The 21,851-nt window shown below is 35.9% G+C and overlaps 3 protein-coding genes across 6 annotated transcripts in view; 1 reads left to right on the top strand and 2 right to left on the bottom strand.

Annotated features, from left to right (window-relative positions):
- LOC143445429 (E3 ubiquitin-protein ligase HUWE1-like) overlaps positions 1–300 on the top strand; it is a 62,216-nt gene extending 61,916 nt beyond the window's left edge. For all 4 annotated transcript variants that reach the window (XM_076944529.1, XM_076944530.1, XM_076944528.1 and 1 more), the window contains one exon: positions 1–300. In XM_076944529.1, coding sequence (XP_076800644.1) covers positions 1–103 — 103 coding nt within the window. In that variant the 3' untranslated portion in view covers positions 104–300.
- Positions 296–6,107, bottom strand: LOC143445431 (ribosome-releasing factor 2, mitochondrial-like). The gene is made up of 13 exons (XM_076944532.1): positions 5,715–6,107; positions 3,818–3,994; positions 3,437–3,624; positions 2,998–3,183; positions 2,693–2,925; positions 2,420–2,560; positions 2,124–2,320; positions 1,939–2,031; positions 1,619–1,831; positions 1,269–1,436; positions 732–898; positions 511–642; positions 296–453 (listed from the first exon to the last, which is right to left on the bottom strand). Exons 1-13 carry the CDS (start codon positions 5,959–5,961, stop codon positions 313–315), a joined length of 2,283 nt encoding a protein of 760 aa, XP_076800647.1. The 5' UTR covers positions 5,962–6,107; the 3' UTR covers positions 296–312.
- Positions 6,108–12,877: 6,770 nt separating this feature from the next.
- On the bottom strand, positions 12,878–21,851 carry LOC143446182 (TBC1 domain family member 25-like). Its single transcript, XM_076945709.1, has 11 exons — positions 21,658–21,851; positions 20,688–20,797; positions 18,310–18,433; positions 18,033–18,160; positions 17,799–17,944; positions 17,189–17,377; positions 16,876–16,978; positions 16,624–16,730; positions 14,918–15,054; positions 14,619–14,768; positions 12,878–14,510 (listed from the first exon to the last, which is right to left on the bottom strand). The coding sequence occupies exons 1-11, from the start codon at positions 21,712–21,714 to the stop codon at positions 13,821–13,823; spliced, it is 1,941 nt and encodes a 646-aa protein (XP_076801824.1). The 5' UTR covers positions 21,715–21,851; the 3' UTR covers positions 12,878–13,820.

Raw genomic sequence — 21,851 nt, 5'->3', positions numbered from 1 at the left:
CTTCAATCAGCTTGATCTTCCAGCCTACGAGACCTATGATAAACTGAGAGAACGACTGTTGCTTGCTATAGTGGAATGCACCGAAGGGTTTGGACTTGCTTAGTAGGATAATTTTGCCAAAGCCTCCAAGAAGTTTTGACCATAATTTATTTGCCAACATCATCCATATGGATATGGTGCTGAGCTTGGAATGAAACTTTTTATTTGCGATTGTGTATTATTGTTATGTTAAACTGCTTCTTGGTTTTGTGTCCTAAATAAACGGTGTCAGAAAAATGAAATAAAACAACCCGAATAATGCTTTCGAATTTATTAATAATGAGTAGAAGTAGCACCAGACAGTTCAAATTTAATTTTATGTAATCGTTCCTCGGTGACTGGCCGATATCCAGCTATTTCAAGAGCTAAGTCTGCGTTGCCTGAAGTAGCGCTGCGTAACGTTGATGCGAAACCCTAGACAAAAATGGTCAATGAGATATCAATATATGAATATTCATTCTGTATTCCCACCTTCATTTCTGCTACGGGTGCTTCTGCCAGTACGAACTTGGTCGTTCCTTGGGCAGTGATGTCATGCGTGGTAGCATGTCGCTTGTTCAATTCAGCGATTATTTTGTGCAAGGTATCTTCGGTTGTAGTTACCTAGACGAAGTTCAAAAACTTACTCCAATAAGATAATCTATTTCCTGTTTAAAACTAGCCTGCCTTCGACGTTTAATAAACTTGTTTACCTCTACGCTCATAACAGGTTCCACCAAATGACATGCCGCGTGGTGAAGTACCTCTCTCGTGTACAGCAGCGCAGCAGCAGTTACCAATGCTGGCGGGCAAGCTTTGCTCGCGTGAACACTATGAAGTCTTATTTTAGCTCCCACCAAGGGGTATCCAAGTATAACACCTGCGTAATGTTATTTGTACTAAGTTTATCAAAGCAACAAAATAATATAACGTTAAAATATAAGAGACAAATTGCTAATGACTGAACCAAAACCTTCCACTTGATATGATATATTTCTTGCAATGAACTGTTGCGAGTAAAAAGTTTAGTGCTAACCGTTTCCAGCACCATAAAAAGAACACACAAACAATTAATAAACACGAAAAAGCAGCAAAGCTCCAAGGAATTTAAAACGTGCACACGTTCAGTTCAACTCAGAAATTCGAAACCCGAGAAAACAAAATAAATCCACTTACAACAAAATTTAAATACGAAGTATGTAATGCCCATTTCCTGAATAGAAAAAGTACGCAGAAACTATCTAGCAAACCTTGTTGACAGGCTTGTACGATCCCTATTGCAGCAGCATGTGATACTTCAGTTCGTCTATGGACAATATCGGACACGTTTGAGATTGGAACTAATTCTTCTGATGGCTCAATAGAAATGTCAATGTCAACGTGGTGATCTTTTCCTAATATTGTTCGGTTATACTCACCTGATAGATTGAAAGCAAGAAGCCAAATGATTATTTGGGCAGTTCGAATAATCTAGAAAACCCATGTTATTTAAGTTGATGTTGTCTGAACCGTTTAACTAAATTTAAAGTAAAATAAAAAACAGGATCTTCAGAGTGCCAAACCATATCCAGGTTTTTTATTTCATGTTATTTAAGTTCACCTTTTTCTCGCGCATTTAGGGTTGGTATTTCTCTGTAAGCGACTTGAATGGGGCTTACGTAAGCATCGATTTTAAATTCGTCTTTTATTCTTTTAGTTATAACTTCCATGTGTAGCTTCCCCATCCCTGACAATGTGACTGATCCATCCTCGTCCGTTTGGACTCGAATTGAGGGATCTTCACGACAGATTATTGCAAGAGCATGCGCCAGTTCTGCAGGAAATTTTTGCTTATGCGATTTTTACTACAATTATGATTGCAAGTATAGTATGAAATCTCCATATGGTAACACTGTGCAGAGCACACTATAACGCTTTAACCTTGTTCCTGAGTGATGGTGTTTACTGCAATTGAACAGAAAAACACTGGTTCTGGAACTGGAACCGCGGCAAGCACAACCGTCGTAATGTCTTCTGAAATATAATAATTAGACCTAACTAGTGATAACTTGGTAGCTAATATTAAGGTCTACGTTAAGCTAACCAGCAGTATGAATTGTCTATACTTTGTGTATCATTTGCTTTAATGTTTGAACTAGACAGTTTTGAAGTAGCAATTTCAAAGGATTCTTTTGACGAAACAAGTGTATCTCCAGTGACAGTTTCTTTGAAACCACAAATTATTCCAATTCCTCCAGCTTCAATTGTAGTTGTTTCTTTGTATTCATCAGCATAAACGTCAAGGAGACGAGAAATCTTTTCACTAATTTCATATTCACAAATAGTTGTGTGAAACAACCATACACTGAATATGACACACTGTGAATAAAGACGTGAAGACACCTTTTTTATGAAACAGTACCTGCATGACTTGTTTGGATTGTAAATAGACATTCCACTTTTTATTCTTCCAGAATACACCCGGACAAATATTAATGGGCCATGCCGCTTATGGTGAAGGACTTTGAAAGCCATTGCACACAAAGAATCACCATAGTATTTCCTGCAAAAATAGGGAGTCAAAACTTGTAAGACCTGGTAATTTGTGATATAGAAATTAATGAAATTTGGAACTATCTTGACACAAAAATATTGAAAAGTCAAAGTGATATGAACATGACAAGAGTTTATATACATGAAATCATGTTGTACATCAGATGGATTAGGTAGATAATTTACTACAGCATCTAGAAGGGGTTGTACTCCAACATTTTTTAAAGAGCTTCCACAAAGGACTGGGATAATTGCCTGATCAAGAACACCTCGACGAATCCATTCTCGTATTTGGGCAGCAGGAAGAGCTGATGCATCACCTTCATGCTCTCCTTCCAACCATGTCATAGCAACATCATCGTAAACCTCACTGAGCTGTAAAAATTATTAATTTGTGTCATGCTTAATATTTATTGTAATAGATTTTCTAAAAAATATTTTAATCACCTGTTCAATCAAACTGGAACGAGCTGCTATGCACATTTCCCACTCTGCTTCAGAAGATTTTAAACGATGTTTCATATATTTTCTACCGGTGTGATTAGAATGTGTTTCTGGCATATCCCACTCAAGTTTTTCCATTTCCACCAGGTCAATTACACCATTGAACACACCATCATTGTAAACTGGAATCTGTGAAGATATTCATGATTTTGTTGTGCAACCAAAACAAGCAATGCAGTATTAAAAACCCTAATACTTTACATTCCAAAGATGTATCTGTTTGTCACGTAACACTAAAGCTGTTAAGAATAGCGACAAAGAATTCAGCCAATAACAAAGATCATTATTTTAATGCTTTGCAACAGAAAGTAATTATATGTAAATGCCCAAAAGTCCTTAGTTAGCATTTCCAATTCCAGTGACATGCAAAGATGTCACTTACTTGCAACAGCAATGTGTTAGCATTAAGTTTTTCCTGCATTGACTTAACAGATGCTGTGAAATTGGCACCATGTTTATCCATTTTATTAATAAAGGCAATTTTCGGGACTTTATATCGATCTGCTTGACGCCAGACTGTTCTGGATTGTGCTTCAACTCCTCTTGAAGCGTCAAAGATGGCCACAGCTCCTACGTAAGCGATAGAAAGAAATGCAATAAGTAAATTTATATTTTTGAGTAAAGAATGGGTTTGAAAAGTTAATTTCTGAAAAGATCTGCAGCGTGTTCAAAAAACAGCATTAAAATGCATTTCATATATACTTGCAAACAGCATAACATAAAGATGAAGAATACACCATATCACATACAACCCTGATCATACCATCCAAGACACGTAGTGATCTTTCTACCTCCATGGTGAAATCAACGTGTCCCGGTGTGTCAATTAAATTGATCTTAGTTTTATGCCAATTAAAGGATATAGCAGCACATTGGATTGTGATACCACGCTCTATTTCAGTCGGTAGGTAGTCCATGACTGTCGTTCCAGCATCAATATCTAATAAATATTTAAAATTTTGTGCAGTGGTTTCCTTAATTTTAAACAAAACTTATTCTTATCAGAAATTAAAATACCAATTAACCTGAACTTCTCAAACTGCGGGCCGTGACAATATTGTGGGTGAAATAAATTTAGGGGGTGATCAACTAGTGGCCTCTGTCAGTAGCAACAAAGCACCTAGCACTCCTGGATTATAGTAACTATGTAACGGTTGGCATCAAGCCACAATCAAAATACTACACTGCAACCGATTATTACGACACAAGAATGTGACGTTGCATGTCGTGCTACAGACAGAAGCAGAGAATTCGAACAGTCGAATTTAGCTGTGGAAGAGGACAGATCTCTTCAACCGTGATTCGATGCATAGCTGCTGTCTTAGTGTCCCTGACCTATCGCTTACCAGCTTTAACGTATTAGATTGTCCATTTGTGTCAATATTATATGCGTTGTACAATACATGCAGGTTGTTTTTTTAATTGCTTGATTATATATAGTGGCTAAGGGTTTGAGGTGCCGCAAGTTATCACTGGGAAGAACACAACTTCACTTACTTCAAAGCCAACATTGGTTACCTCGACAAACCAATCACATAAGCCACAACTATATCTGGTATTCAAGATAGGAGCAACCAAAGTACACATTCAATGTGAACATGCCACCTGCCAGGGCGGTTTGTGTATGACTCTCAGGCAGATCATGCGAACATAATCTGAAGTTTTTGCTATAATTTCCTAATATTTATGTAGTATAACATTAAATATTTGCAACATAAATATCGTTTTAAAACCTAGACTATCATTACAGTAGTTCCGTTAGTGGAATCTTTGAAAGTCTTTCTTCAGTCTTCACTTTTTTCCAAAAAACTTAGAACTTTTAACTTTCTATCAGGGTTGTAACTAATCAATCATAACAAAAGTCATTAACACATGTTGAACATCTAGAGTAAGTTCTAGTCATTTAATAATATTAAGTCGGACATTCATGTATTGAAGTAATGAGTTGTCTAGTTAAACTGACGTAACTTGAAAGTTACAAGTCCAAACGAGGATATAAAGACCACTTGGGTGAAATTAATTCACTTTTTAAGTTCAGTGCTGTCATAGCAAGGAAGGTACTTAAAACTGAATCAATGTATGTAAGAAAAACCGCTCCAATCTACTCCATACAAGATAACATGTAACTTAAGTCAAGACAAAATAATCACCGAAAAAAGACTTGAACCTAGTCATTTCATAATATTTCAAAAAAAATTGACTCCAGTCACGCTCAAAACTGTGACTCGGGTCGAACTCAAGTCTTTTATTTTTGTTTTTTACACCTTAGATTTACAAAGTCTTTTTCTTGTCTTTCTGGAAATGTCATTTAGGTTATTATGTTATAACCTTAAGTAGGTTAACAAAAATTGTAAAAATAGCTTCAAATATATAACATTTTTCTAATGAAAAATAATGACAGTCAATATGAAAGACATTTCTATAAAAGAAAATCCAAAGAAAGTAACATTTTTGCAAGATGTAAGAGATTGTAAAAATGTTATATTCACATCAGCCATCGATAGATCTAATACTATTGTTGTGGCCCACTGCAAAATTTCCCCACTATCAAGGGTCACAGAAATATTACCCCAAAAAATTAATGGCAAGTGAATAAAGTTTGAGAAGTTCTATTTTAAACAATCCGAGAGAAAAAAGTATATAACACAATTAACAAATACCTCCCATATTTTTAATGTAACCAGAGTAATAGAGCATCCGCTCTGTTGTTGTTGTTTTCCCTGCATCAATGTGAGCCATAATTCCAATGTTCCTTTGTTCTGTTCCAAAAGATCTCACATTCTTGCAAGAGTAGGGTTTACTGTAGAGCCACGATGAAATGAGGCGCTCTTTCAAAATCCCATTTTGTACACTTTTTAGGGAATGCAAATTTGGAATAAAAACCATGGCTCGAATTCCATTCCACATAATTTCCCTTAATTTCCTAAAATTCCTTCCAATTATTCTGTAAGGCTTGTATTGAACTGTGTCTTTTTGACAAGCCACAATATCACCCTTGTCCTCGTCCTTATTCCTTGTGGTAACCCACAAGTTAAAACTCACAACATGCAATTTGTTTTTGGTAAAATTGCAGAAACAGTATAGGGGGTTACCCTACCTAAAAAACTTGTTCTCACGTGAAAAAATATTATTTTATAAAGTTATTCATGACATTAGCGAAACTCAACATACCACTCAACTTATAGAACTAAAAGAGCAGTTGCTTAATACCGTTATTTATAATAACAACTTTTTTGTTTGGTTCTTGCTGTTTTAAAACGTTTCACTTGTTTCCAATGCTTTCACTTGGATTAACATGGTTCAAGTGTTTCCATTACAAAGATTTGATTTGTTTCAAGTTGCTTCAGGTGGTTCCAAAAGTTCTTCTTTTAGTTAAATCAGTTTGAATTAATTTAGGTTGTGAGTGACTCGAGTCAAGTCGAGTCGATTTAATCTGTGAATGAGTCAAGTCGAATCCATTTAACCTGTGGATGAGTCAAGTCAGGTTAACCTTTAACTTCAAAACATCAAACTACGCGTTGCGTTAAATTCGATTTCATACGATTCCAAAATTAGGTATCCGGTAAGTATAAGTAAGTATTTGGCTGATAATTTCTTTCAGAGAAGTGTAATGTTTTAGAAAACTAATTGGTCTTTTTATCTAAAGGTCTAATTTATCGTTACAAATGACATCACGTGACCCGAATAATTTTGGACATATGACCCGATTCAGGTTAAGTCATAGAAAAATGATGTCAACTCGATTCATAACAACACTGGACTCAAATAGGTCTAGGTTTTTTAAACAAACTACACCTCATTTGCAGCAGAATTTTGGAAAATTGATATCTGTTTAAGATCAAAGAAAAGCCTGGGTAAGTCGGGTTTCCGAACTGATGTTGCCATAAATAACAACTAAATATTTACTTAAGCAATTATTTTGGTTTCGAATTATTATAAATAGATCAATTAATTTTGAATTCAGAATATTTAATCAGTTTTTCAAATATATTTGACTGCGTAAATTAAACGTTAATAAAATCAACATTCACGTGTAACTGGTAACTATACCGGCGTGAGGTTGTATTCCTGCTCCAGGTCCCTGGTTACTTATTTCATTACATTTTTGCAGTTGAAGTTGGTTAGCGGTTACTCATACAAGTGGACTACTTATTTGCAATTCAAGCGAGTTACTTGTCAAACCACTTGCTACTTGTTGCAAAAGTCAGGATTTTAAAGAAATTCGTTATTTGTAAAAATAAAAGCAATTTAATCATGTTTGTGTGTAAGAAAATTGTCATTATCACTGTCGCGATGAACATTAAGTGTCACATTTACCCTTTTACATCTAGCTTATTGACTTTTATATATTAGAGTAGTGAATATACTAGATTTTTTGTATTATATGAGACTTGGCAGTATAGACTATATTTATGTCGTTTTGAGCACACTGTTAGCATATTTGTACAGGTTAGTGTAAGGCAAGCCTATACACGAGACGCATATAACACATTATAATCACGAAAGTTCATGTACGGAGATTGTTTTGTTCGAATCTCTCGCCGTTGTTTTGCTTTGATGTTTGGAGTGTTGCTTTTTACAGACTTCTGTGATTTGTAGAGTGTTCTCATCGCATTTTTAGTATTCATGCTGTCATGACCTTGGAACTCAGATATTAAACCAAAAGTAACAAATTTTTATTAAAAGAGAATTGCTAGTCCTAAAATAAAATATAATTAGTTACGTAAGACGTGACTGTAAACTATATAACACTTATATAGATAAACTCTTAGCATTAAGCAGTCGACCAGGCGACACTACGTCGTACAGATGAAAACCAACACAAGAACCAATTAAGGCGGCGTGATTATGCGCAAGGCAGAAAAGGAAAACAAAGGAATATCACCACATTCTCCCCCGGTTAAATAATTATTAAGTAATAATAATATTAAGTAATTTCAATGTCGAAAACTACAATATCCTGTCGCTATATCTTTGTGAGGGTCTTCTCTCTCTCTCGTGGAGCACCTGATACTCGGGGTTGGTGAATCAGCCTCCCCGGAAGGCGTTTGCTGGTGTCCATCTTTTTGAATGTCAGTCTCTCTTTGCGCATTGTCACTAGTGCCTGTAGACAAACGTATTCCTGGTTGACATAATGGGGAAGTGACGTACGACGTTGTGGCTTGCTCAATTTCATCGTTAGCTGGATTTACTTGTGGGTATAAGGTGCAAGGCCGAAAGTTGATACCGTAATCTCCCTTCCATTTGGATATTTAACTCGAGCGAAAGTGGGGTTCACTATCATTAATTCAACAGGATCGCGGACTGGATCGCGGACTGGATCGCCTTTGTTTCGCACAAATCGACGTAGCAGTACAGTTCCTTGATTTAGTAACCACGTAGGCATTGAGCTTCCAAGATTTGCCCGTCTTGGAAAAGAAAACATTCTTTCATGCGGAGTTTCGTTAGTGGCCGTACACAACAACGACCTAATTCCGTGTAGGGCTTAAGGGAGAACACGTTTCCAATGTTCTTCTGAGATTTAGTAGGAGGATAAAAGCAGTTTTATGGTTCTCCAAATTATTTGATTGGCTCCTTCGCATTGCGAGTTCCCTTGAGGAAGATACGGAGTAGAATAACTGGTCGCAATTCCTCGAGGCATGAAAAAATCTTTAAGTTCCCGACTCATGAAGCTGGATCCTCGATCACTATGTATGTATGCCGGAAAACCAAACAAGCAAAAAAGGTCGATAATTAATCTATAACTGTGTCTGAAGACATCTTCTTGCAAGGATAAACAAAAGGATAACGACTAAATTCATCAAGAATTACCAATAGATAGGTTTCGTTCCCACGGGTGAGTAGCTTTCACGAATGTTTCAGACTGTCTTATAAAAAAACGAGGTTTAATCTCGGCGCAAACACGACAGGACTTACAAGCGGTTCTTGTTTCCTCGCCGGTGTATGGAAGGTTTCGAACACGGATGAAATGATAGAGTCGAGCGTATCCCGAATGTCCGAGGGAATCATGAAGCGATGACAAGTCTTTTAGGCAATCCACTGTGGCACAAACTCTTGAAAGGGCATCGGGGACAACATTTTCCTTCCCTGACTTGTGGCGAATTTCATAGTGGAAAGGACTCAGTTCTAGATGCCACATCACTATTTTGTTGTTTTTGATTTTTCCTTTGTTGGTTTTACTGAACATAAAGGAAACCGATCGTTGGTCCGTTGCTATTGTGAAAGTTCTCCCTTTAAGGTAGTGGACCCTTTTACGGACCGCTTCTATGATAGCAGTAGCTTCCTTCTCAATAGAAGGACAATGTCGCTCACATTTACTGAGCGTCCGAGACATGAACGCCACTGGGCGCCCTCCTTGTGACAAAGTGGCTGCGACGGCGTAGTCGATGCATCGCACTCAACTTCGAACGGCAGATCTTCACAGATACTAGCGAGACTATAGCTTTAGCAATTTCTTCGTTGAAAGTTAATCCGGTAAGCTTCGCGGCATTTAGTAAAGCTTCTAAATTTTGGTCGTGTTCTTCAATCGTCGCTCCAGTAACTGTTAAGTCTTCCAAATAAGCAAATACCTTTTTTAGCTTATGGCGTCGAATGAAATCATCAATCACTCTTTGAAAAGCGGCCACACCGTTTGTACCACCAAAGGGAAGTTTTTTGTATTGATAGAGGCAGCCCAAAGCTTCAAACGCAGGGAATGGACGTTCTTCCGCTCGAATCGGTACCTGGTGGTAGGCCGACCGTAGATCGAGTGAGTTATAGTATTTATCCTTTCCAACCCTGTTGACAATGACTTCGATGCGTGGAAGCGGGTAAGCATCGAGCAAAGTGAAGCGATTGACAGTTTGCGAGGAGTCGACCACTAAACGACATTTTTCTCGGTTTCGCACCACTAGTAATTGAGCTCTCCAAGGCGATTTCGACGGCTCAATGATATCTTCGCAAAGTAATCTCTTAATTTCGGTTTTAATGAAGGCGGAGTCTATCTTCGAGTAGGAACGAGTGCAAGAAGCGACTGGGTAGTAGTCCTTTTGCAAGTAGTCCTTTTACAAATTCGAACAAGTTGTGTGGGTCAACATCGGCTGCCGCTACCATGAAAACCTTTTCCGAAGCAGCAGACACAACAAGGGGATTTTCAGCTCCACCAAATTCGAAAGTAACCGCCTCATGCCTTTGTAGAAACTTCTGCCCCATGATAATATCGGCGCAAGAGTTATGCATTACGTCCACCACAACGTTAGAGTAGCTCCGGCCAAACAGTTGAATGGTTATATTAACATGACCTTGTGTTTCTAACTGCACTTCAGTGGAAACCATGGTTATATCACACACTTTTCTTCCCGGTTTTAACTTGATGTTTTCGGCTAAAGAGCTATCGATAAAATTTTTGGAAGCGCCCGAATCTAACAAGGCTTTCACGGGTCAGCCTTTAATGACAGCGTTGTCGGCTAAATCGGCCACTCGTTGTAGGTCGACACCATCTATCTCCAACAGGCGTTGACGTACTAGCGAAGAACTCACCCCATTAATGAAAGAGTCCCGAAAAAGTTCGTCGCGGTACTTACTCGCTGTGATTGCTTCGAAAGTACAATCCTTAGCGAGTACCTTAAGGCACGAAGGTACTCCAGGACATTTTCCCCGTGGGTTTGCTGCCGACTGACCAGTAGATGCCTTGCGTAGACATTATTTCTTGGTCGGATGCACAACTCTTTCAAAAGAGTTACAATACTCTCGTAGCTATCGTCTTCTTCTACGTAGGAGAAAACTTCGGGCGAAAGACAGCTTCGAACAACTCTTGTCTTGTCTTCCAGTGTATCAATGTAGTCTTCGACCGTCTGCAACCAATACTTAAAAACTTTAGGAGCGTCGACGGTGTCTGGGCCAACCGTCAGATTTTTGGTCGAAGTAAAAGCTTGTCCCTGACCAGCTCATCTTATTCTGTTTTAATAAATTGTCATGACCTTGGAACTCAGATATAAAACCAAAAGTAACTAAGGCTTTATTAAAACAGAATTGCTAGTCCAAAAAATGAAATATAATTAGTTACGTAAGACGTGACTGTAAACTATATAACACTTATATAGATTAAGCAGCCGACCATCCGATACTACGCTTACTACCGAATAACGTCGTACAGATGAAAACCAACACTAGAACCAATTAAGGCGGCGTGATTATGCGCGAGGCAGAAAAGGAAAACAAAGGAATATCACCACACATTCTACCTCTTCCATGCTACCTCTTGGTAAATTGTCATGTGTTGCTTTAAAATTGTGGTACAGTATATGGGGTCACTTAAAAATTACGATAAACATTTTTTTTTATAGAAATGGCTAAGTAACAATTTTTGACAGCAGTGTGTTTTGTTGATTAATTAATTATTATTATTAATATGTGTAATACATCTGATAACTTATTACCCTTTTTGCCAGTATGGACTGCAGTTTTTGCAGATAAAACGAGTAAAAGCTTGCACCATGCTAAACAAATATGATAAGGCGTTTAATATGCAGCTTTGTTTTGTAGAGTCTACAGTATTATAGACTACGGTACTGCAGTACTAATACAACTGAACAGTCGCACACATACATTAAGTAAATAAAGGCTACGGAGCCCCGTTACCTCCTAAATAACACAACACTATTTCGCCAAACGACCTATATTTGGTTATTGTTACCATACCGTTGTAGGAGTTATGATATTTTCAATTATCATTATTAAATAGGCCTATAGCAGAATCAACTTTAAGACGTGCCTATATTTGGTTATAGGCTTAAACATTCTTTAAACGAGAAAACCAAACAGTGCTTTTGATATAGGTTACTGTATTTTGTGTTTCATTTTATTAATTTTATAGGGTGGGTTACATATCGCAAAAACAACATTAAACAGCCTCCTTTCATTTCAAAGTCGAGCTTGGGGTCAGTCCTGTAAAGGAATGTTTTCCAACATTCACTTGTAGATTGAACCATCACTAGCTTCCTGTTGCTTATCAAAAAACCGTAACTCTTTACATATTTCTTTTGGATAGATGCTAAGGCAATCATCTGCTGTTTTAAATCTTCCATCTTCCTTTTCTTCTGTTACGGGGTTATCTTCAGATTTGTACATTTCACTTCTTTTTCCGGCTGTCATGACACCAATCGAGTGATCTCCTTTGCCGTACAATGCCATCATTGCCATGCAAATACGTCGACATATTGGAGAGTGTCGCTGCTTGTAGTTTGAACAGCATGGCGTTATTTCTCGCGCCAATACCAAATCGCTCGCAAGGAAAGCGACCACCAGCCCAGAAATCAGTAATAGATTTGCCATCTTGTATGTATAACGTGCTAATTTAAAGAGCATAATAACTTTAGCATATGATTTTTATTATTATTAATAGGTTATAATATAATATAACATATCAATATACCTACATACATCTCACCAAAAACTGAACCAAAGTAAAGAAATTATCGTGGACTCAATTTCTTAGCTTGTGTTAGGCCTACTGTGAAAATGAGGTTGTTTTTAATCTTCTTATATATGCACTGGGATGTCTTTGTCGTCTTGGCCATGTAACCATGAAATTAACAAATTTTGCATGAAAATGCCGGATAATTCATTCCTCAATAATGAATTCACGGTATCTTCATTACATATGCACGGAAACATGTTAAATTCCCAGAAATAGCTGGAAAATAATTCATAATTTATCAGCAGCCTATGGTAATGAACCGTACTTCGGTCATAAAAGCTAATTTACTAATTTAAGGATCGCAGTAAATAGCACCCACGCCCAACATACGTGGGCAATAGCGTGTGCAACGTTCACTACCAGGAGAGATGTGAACGATTGTGTATTGGAAGTTCAATAAAGATTGTTATAAATGACGCCATAATCGCCGTGAACTTATATAATCTACAAGACGAAGCATTAAAAGCGTAACAGCTAATACGCAACCAATCACTAACAGACATGCAATATCATCCAAGTTAACTTGTATTGCAGCACAACCGTTCAACGCTATATATACCAAACGAATTGGCAAATGCTAAATAAATTTAACTAAATGCATATTCAATGGTTTGAAGAGAATTTGCGAATTCGGCTAACGGAGCAAAACGTCGGTAGATTTGCTATTTTATAGCAATTAAGACGCGCGGAACTAATGAAGAATTTCGAAGCGCAACTACAGTGAACACTATTCAATGTACTACGATGTCCTGCAAACGACATATTTGCATAAAACTACCAAAATTAAAAAACACCAGCGAAACGAAACAACCAATAAAAAACGAGTCCAGCATAATTACGACTGAATACCGAATTTGGCAGGTAAAATTTACTTAGACTCCAGGTATAACAACATTGAAAAATAATAATCGGCAGAGCTAAAAGAGCAATGCGCAAATATTACACCTAAGCGAAATTTATTATGTGTGAAGGTGCAAATGAGTTAGGTTGGAGTAAAAACGGAACGATAAATGTGCAAACCCAATACATATAATGTATAAAAAACACCAAAACAGGAGCAAGCAGTTTGATCAAACAAGTTGAAGAGAAGAGCAATAATCACCTCGGTGACAGGAGGTTAAAAAAACACCACAGAAAAGTCATGATTCACGGTTACACTTAATGGGATGGAAGAAACAGGTAAAAATAATGCATGAGAGGGGACAGGTCTTGCACAACGCACCCGATTTATGTCAGTACTACTTAAACTTTAAAGCAAAAACAATTGCACTTTCTATTTTAATATTCAAAAAATGTTGAACTACAGTGTTTAACTAACATCGGTACGCAAATACTCTGCAAACAACGTCATCGCTTTCGACAAGACCTTACGTGGCTGGTGCTTCCTAACCATTCGGTCGAAATGCATTACCATGTCGTCGTATTCCTTCCTAGTTGCTAGCAAGGTGTCACGTTCGTCGAGCAACACAGCAAGGCAAACAAACATGAGAAAAGGATTTCCACAGCCAAGCTCTTCTGGGGGAGGAAGCTTATTGCTTAGTTCCTTGGTTTCGCCATTTACCAGAGGAGCTGATGGATCAAAAAATTTAACAGCGTCAACTGATTGGATGTCTTCCTTTGATACCTGAACCAACTTTCCACTGCCATCATGGGTGGATATAGTGTCAGTGGAGTTGGTCAAACTTGCTATGGAAGGCAAATCTTCACCTGCAACATATGGTGTCAAAAGTGGAGCAGAATCGAGCAAAGTATCGTATGAATTAAATGATGTTGAAGAGCTGGAAGAAGATATTTCAAGCAAAGTTGGTGTTTTGGTCTTGGCACATTTCTTCGTATTTGAGCTAAAATCATTCTGAAGTTTTGCAGGACTTGCTGTATTGTTAACTTTTTCACTGCAGGAGTTGGAAGGAAAAGTTTTATCTATGCTACTGTCTACATCATCATCCAGTAGCGGTAGTTCTACTACTGGAGGCTGAGGAGGCAATGAACTCCACATTACCTAATAACAATAAATATTAAGATAATAGAAAAGCAGATAAGTTATTTTTAACCAAAGCTTTTAGTTCACACAGAAAAGATTATAAGAGAGCTTGTTTTGATGTCTTACTTCCAATACAGTGACAGCATCGTCAAATGAAAATTCTCTCTTCATTTCCAGTAATATCCAGCGATAGCAGAAAAACATGTTATCAGCTCCAAGTGATTTCAAATAATTAAAAAATTCAAGGTCATGATTTTTCAGCAGCAAAGCCAAGTGCTACAGAGCAAAAGACACAAGTATGATGTCAAGAATATCATGCTTGCCCATGGGCACTTCAAGTCTTTATCAAAGATCACTGATATGATGTAAGAGTGCCAGTAAATTTACTATAAAAATAAGCGTTGCACACAAGCTATACATTATACCTTAAATTTAATTGACATAGTATTGCCATCTGTTGAAAAGTTATTGCGAAGACGAATCATGATTGCACAAAAACAAATGTATGCTTGAGCTTCATTGTTCATTACCATTAATATTGGTGAGACCAAGTCACTCATACCTGTTAGAAAGTGAAGTGCTGCAGAAATCAATCTAAATTACAGACATACAATTTAAACTTCTATAACTATCTGTTAGTGCTGATGTGTGCGCAAGTGTATGCATGCTTCAACGATTAAACTGGGAAAATCTGACCTACTGTACATCTGGTGCCTCAACACTGTGATTTGTGTTTGAATGAGGCAGACAATTGTGTGGGGTTAAAACGTTTTTATATGTTCTTGGTAGACTTACTTATGGAAACTGAATGAAAAAGATGTTAAAATCCTGAACTACATTTGTAGATCGAAAATTCGATGATGTTGAGATATTTATGTCAGGATAAATATAAGAAAAAACGATGAGAAGAAAGCTAAACTGGTATGTACATCTTGTGGTATATTATACCTTCTTTGAATTGGAAATACACGTAACCACATTGGAAATACAATAAAAGGTTTCCTTAATTTTTTGCCAGATGCCCATTTCGCCCTTGGCAATAGATAACTTATTAACTGTCACAGAGTTAAGTTTTACAGTTAGTAAATATACAACTGAAGGCCATTAACACGAACTTGAAGGGACCAACTAAATTACTTCAAATTGACGATATTAGTAAAATTAGCAAACGATCATGCGAACAAGACTGGGCAATATTAAATGTTTTTTTGCAATTAGTAAAATTCCTTTCTTGTTTCATCACCAGAGGTGGGGAGTACTGCGAGGTACTATTATACCGAATTACTGTACCATAGTACTTTTTCAGTACCAATACTGTCAGTACTTTTTTCTAAAAGTACCAAATTACTTAAGTCAAGAAATTTAAGTCGATCCCAGTACTCAGTATTTTTAAAATGATTACTTCAAGGTTTTGATAAGCATGATTAAAAAAATTCATTTTAATAAAAATTTAGTGCCAAGTTTAACACTTTTTGTTCTTTTTTAATATAAAAGTATTTAATAAAGTCGCAAAGAGTAAGTCACTTATTTTTTGACCTGAAGTAATCTTTAGTGGGATCATTATATTGGCAAAAATTGCACTTGCAACAGGATCCGCTGTAGAACAACTACCGGTACCGAGTACTGGCAAAGTACTGAAATACTTTTTTGAAATAGTGCCGAATAACAGAAACATCGGTACTTTTTTGCCAAGTACCGGTACCACTACCGACGATACTTTTAAAGTACCGACTGCGCACATCTGTTCATAACCTTTCCAACAAATCTGATCCAATTCCCAAACAAGTATACTTTTTAAACTTGTTTAAGTTTCTTTAACCAATCTGGGACAACATCCTTTATCAACCAGGCTATAAAATTACCATCTCACCCAACTCACAACAAATCATCACGGTTATGTTATAACATTATAAAGATTTTATTGACTAACATTGAGACAATTGGGAGCTATTAAGCCCTGAGAGCTACTAAAGAACATTTGGTTTGACCGAAATTTAACGTTAGTTGTTCCTTGCATTTAAAATTTGCAAAGAAAATTTCTGGGACCGGTGAAGTTACTTCAAGTTAACAAACTTTCACTATTTAAATGGTCAATAAATCAAATAAACTAAATTAACATCAATACTAATACCTTGACAATAAGAGACTTTGGGATGTGTTAGGGCAAAAGTAGTAAGGATGTTCATCAAAGCAATAGTATTAGGATTATCATCAGGGCCATCAAAAAATGGATGAGACCTTTTCAAAACAAAAGTGTAAGATATGTTCCGATACTTTGCTTTGTAAGTCTAATGCAGATTTAAACGACATGGCAATTTGTCAACTGAATTTACTGTTTAACCACATTATAGTACTTGAAGTGAATTATCCATATCTGCCATACCTATCAGTTCTTAGTACATCTTTCCAGACCATATCTGAAATCTGTCTTACTTCATGATGATCTGCTTTAGCTTGCCACTTGGACCGCAAATCTCCATATTCATCTGTAAATGCAGAAGAAAAATTTTGAACAGTTAAAGATACTTAAAAAATAACTGTAGGTTTATTATTAAATAAACATCAAATAAAAAAGACATCGCGACAGAAAAATTATGCACACAAAGCGTAAATAGAACAAACTGTACAGAATAAGAAAAGCACACAGAGCTAGAGACGGCAATGACAAAAATATCGCCATAGTGGGAATCACAAACCTGCTTTTTTCTTCATATACGCAATTCGTTCCTTTCCATTAAGTTGGCTTGGAAAAATATTAAGCAGCATGCGCCAAACAACTTTACGAAGAGCAGGGGCAACACCTCCATGATATACCCGTAACCTAAGCTCTTCAGGCTTTGTTAACTTTCCAGTTTCATCCAAATAATTGCGAAATTCTGCATCGTCTGTGGGAAATACGTCACAATGATAATCCAACTTACATATAAACAAAAGAAAAATTAGTGTTATTTTTTACATAGTCAATTCTTGTGGCAGAGTTGCATCGATACCAAATGTCTAACAGGCCAGAAGTTGACTTACTATAAATCCTAACAGAATGCAGTCAGCCACATGTAGTAGTTTTTAAGTGCAGGAATTATTAAAGAGACACGCAGGAACACATTCCAAGTCATATATGCAATGGTACATGCACCATTCAAAAATTAACTGAACACTAAAAACTTTTGATTTCTCAATGTCACAGGAAATATTTACATTGCAAAATTACCAGTTATATTAAAAGTGTGTTATTAAACAAGAAAAAGTTACTAAAATACTGCAATAAACTCGTGTTCATTACTATAATCCACATATATAATATCCTACCTAAAGGGGGCTTGGAAGGAAAGAATGAGCAATCATCAGGATTGTTTGAATTGTTTACCAAAGTCCCAGCAAGCTTCCCAAAAGCACCACCCAATGAGTCAATCCAATTTCTTTGCATGTTAGGCATAGAAAGCATACTGTTCATGCTAAAATGTATCAATATATAAGATATAGAGATGCATACCAAAACATGCAATGGTGAAAGCGATTCAAACTTCATTAGACAAACAATACCTGTTTGTTACAGGATATAAAAAGTTCCTAAAGACATTGGACTGATTTCCAAATGCACCACTGGGTGAGTCATGGAGATCCCAGTCTGTCTTTGACATCAAGCCATCCTTGTAAGGTTCAGCATCCAACTAAGCGCATGAATTTGAAGAATATAATAAAAATTGTTTACAAACATACAAGTTATAGATATACTGTACATGACCTAAAAATTATAACAACAGCAATATTTTAGATAACACATAGCCTATATTGACTTCCATAAAACAAAACAAGACACCTTTAAACGAAGGTGAGGATCAGAAGAAGTGAGAAAAGCAGCATCCAAGTCCCACTCTGTTAACATTGATAGAAAGATGTTTTCACCAGCATCATCACGGCACAAATATGTTAAATGAAATGGCCTGTACATCAAACAAACAATTTTTAAAATAATTATAGTATTATATTCCCAATAGAATCCTACATTAAAAAACTGTTCACATAAACACTATATATAATATTGAAAACCATGCATTTACAACAGTACTATGGCTCTAGTCTTTTTGAATCGAATTATCCAAAAACCAGTTTATTTATTATTATAGTTATTCAATATATTATAATTTTTTTGCTGTTGTAAAGTACATGTTTTATCATTTTAATTAAAAGGACAATGTTAAACTTGTATAAAATTATGTGCACCAAAGCACAAGCATATCAATTAATCGTGTTTCACAGTACCTAATACTTATCTATCAAAAATGCAGTGTATATGTTTTTAGTTTCTGTGCATATATGGTTTTCTTTTAGGTGTGGCCCCCTGCCCCTGCTTTGGTTTAGTTCTCCTCCATCCATAACATTTCAGGAGCCCTAATAAATTTTGTCTTGCAGGATGCACTAGCTTAAGTCAGTAAGAAAGTTTAACTTGTCAGGGACCGGACATCAAAGCATATTATAATAGGTTAAATACAAGATGGTTCAAAATGCACAGATCATTTGGGCAAATAATCAGTACCATAATTTTTTTCAAATGTCAATGTTAAGCATAACGAAATTTATTGCAAGAGGAATACATTCAAACAATACTGAAAATGTATCATTACATAGACATGATGAAAGGCAATTCATTTTGCCTAACTACCAAAAAAATCATATACGTAAGTCGAAGTAATTTGAGTCTTTTTCACATATAGTATTTGAATAACATATTTACTATACTCATATATAATTAATTGTATGACATTGCACACGTCAAAAGTGTTTTTTTTTCAAATGCAGCAGTTGTCCAAACATGCTTATCTTCACTAAGAAAAAAACTAGTGTCATTTCATTGTGATGGCCTCACAATATTTAATTTTGGTACCAATTTCTAAGGTAACTTGAAAATACCACTAAGAAACAAATCAAACTTCATTGGAACAGTATATACTATATAACATTCAAAAATGCAATGTTCAAACTACGCAGAAACATAGAACTTGAATTGCAAGCAGTTTACAACACCTGAAATTGTTGGTAACTATGAATCTTTGGCACATATCACCTTAAAAGGGACAAACGGTTTAAAGCAGTGGTTCCCAACCTTTTTTGCTGTCGGGGCCGAATTTCAAACTTTAGAGTACGTATGGAGCCGCATGAAAACACTCAAGCAATTACAACAAAATTTTCAAAGCATGAAATCATGTACCAACGAATAGCAACACTAACAAGAAAAATAACACAAATCACACAAACTTTGACCAATTTTTGACAGGTCAAAAAATAATCGCCGTAATTAATATAAATAGATTTTTTATATTTTTTGTGGGATTTTCAGGGGTCAATGAGAGCCGCAAGAAGGCTAGCTTGGAGCCGCAGTTAGGAATCACTGGTTTAAAGTAACTTCTGATGAAGTAGTGATTTCTTCTGTTTTATCATTATTTAATGCATGACAAACGGCACACTTTACGCCATCGTTCAGCTTCCATTAGAACATTTTTAATGTGTTTTCATGGCAAGGCAATTTAGAGTAAATTTTGAGTTCAATGTTGAATTAAACTACAAATTATTGCATAACTGAACAAATATGCTGATGAAGAGTTTGTTACGTATGCATATATAAACAACAAGATTGTAAAATTTTAACCGTTTTGCCTACTTAATGAAAATAAAAAAGGTACTCAAATCAATTATTTTGGGGGGTAACATATTTTTTACCCAAATTTGTTCCATTAGTAACACACTCCACATTATTTAACGTAGAAAATGAAAGTCACATTAAGAGAACTTCACAAGAAAAAAAAGCAATGTTTCAAGAACGACCATTATTTATTAAAAAAAGGTGTTACAAAGTTTATGGTTTTTGATCAACATCTATTTTCTTTTCACGTTGTGGTAAATATATTTTGATACTTGTCATCTAAACCAATTATGACATGCCCATTATGATAATTTAGAACGTAGAAACATATCTTTGGTTGGAAATAAAAAACATAAGTTTGGTTGGTGGAAGAAAAATAAAGAAAATTTGAACTAGTTTAACCCGGTTGTACCAAAATTAAGCAGTCCCTATATAAAAGAAAAAACATATTCATTAAAAGATAAATATACCACTATAAACAATTAGTTAGAATAGTTACCGATAACTGTTGTTAACCAAAAACATGTTTTAATAGAATATTTCTTTCTGTCACAAACCCATTCAAATTGAAAGCTTCAATGAGTATTTTTTGAAGGTCCTCAAAGGTGGTAAGATGTGGATCCACAGCAAAACTTCTGCTTTCTGGATTGAAATATCCTGCATACTTCTGGAAATAAATTTGCAGATGTGTTGAAAACTGATGTCAACTAACACATGAAGGCACTTAACTTGTAAATGTTATAAGTTATTGTTTATAGGATATATTTTCAATACAAAGAAGAGCAGAGGTGTGCAGTTGGTACTTTGAAAGTACAATCGGTAACGGTATCGATACTTGGCAAAAAAATGTACCGATGATTTCGATATTCGTCACTGTTTTAAAAAAGTAGTTCGGTAGTTTGTCGGTACTCGGTATTGATACTTTTTGTGTAAATGATGCTGCTGCAAATGCAATATTTGCCAATAATATGCCCCGGTAAATGTTACTGCAAGTCAAAACATGTGTGACAGTACTCGTTCGCAGTTTTACTTGACATTTCTGCATTAAAAAAGAGCAACAGATGCTCTAGTAATAACAAATTGGTATTAAGAAGTAATTAACATGTGTTTTTGAGCACATACTTGTTCAAATTTTGAACTAATCACGTGAAAAGTACCGAGTACCGGGACCGACTGATATTTCTTAAAAAAAGTAATTCGGTACTTTTAGAAAAAAGTACTGACGGTATCGGTACTGCCCAACTATGAAGAGTTGGGTCTAGTATATGAGTGCACAACAATAGGATGCCTTTGTATACTAGACCTCAGCTACTCAAAATGTGACCTCATCTGGTTGTGCACTTGTATACTAGACCCGAAGAGTCAATGATAAGTATAAATAATTGGGTTACAACAAACAGAACAAATGTTAATTTGAGCATGAGAATATCAATTATATAGCCTAATAAACATGGTAAAATTAAAATAAATAATAACATTATATGACTTATTACACACACACACACATATAAACCTTTTTGCACTTACTTTTACTTTTATGTGAATAACATCCTTAACGTCACTTGAACGTTTCACTCTAAACATGTTAATAAGCACAAGTTCTCAAAAAAGCAATTCAACTGAACAGAAATTTGTTCTGCAGCTTAAGTTTATTGCAATCCACTACACAAAGCATTTTTGTGAAACTGTATTAAAAAAACTTTAAAAACAACATAAGTGTC

Source organism: Clavelina lepadiformis, chromosome 2 (genome assembly GCF_947623445.1).
Source record: "Clavelina lepadiformis chromosome 2, kaClaLepa1.1, whole genome shotgun sequence".
NCBI lineage: Eukaryota > Metazoa > Chordata > Ascidiacea > Aplousobranchia > Clavelinidae > Clavelina > Clavelina lepadiformis.
This window is presented reverse-complemented; position numbering and strand designations above follow the sequence as displayed.

Excerpts from the sequence above, each read along its gene's own strand:
- LOC143445431 (XM_076944532.1), bottom strand. The coding sequence starts at position 5,961 with ATGTGGAATGGAATTCGAGCCATGGTTTTTATTCCAAATTTGCATTCC. Across the intron at positions 1,437-1,618 it reads CCTAAATGCGCGAGAAAAAG|GTGAGTATAACCGAACAATA; the intron begins GTGAACTTAAAT and ends TCAATCTATCAG. Across the intron at positions 643-731 it reads AACCTGTTATGAGCGTAGAG|GTAACTACAACCGAAGATAC; the intron begins GTAAACAAGTTT and ends AACTTCGTCTAG.
- LOC143446182 (XM_076945709.1), bottom strand. The coding sequence starts at position 21,714 with ATGTTTAGAGTGAAACGTTCAAGTGACGTTAAGGATGTTATTCACATA. Across the intron at positions 20,798-21,657 it reads TTATTCACATAAAAGTAAAA|AAGTATGCAGGATATTTCAA; the intron begins GTAAGTGCAAAA and ends ATTTATTTCCAG. Across the intron at positions 16,979-17,188 it reads GTATATGAAGAAAAAAGCAG|ATGAATATGGAGATTTGCGG; the intron begins GTTTGTGATTCC and ends CTGCATTTACAG.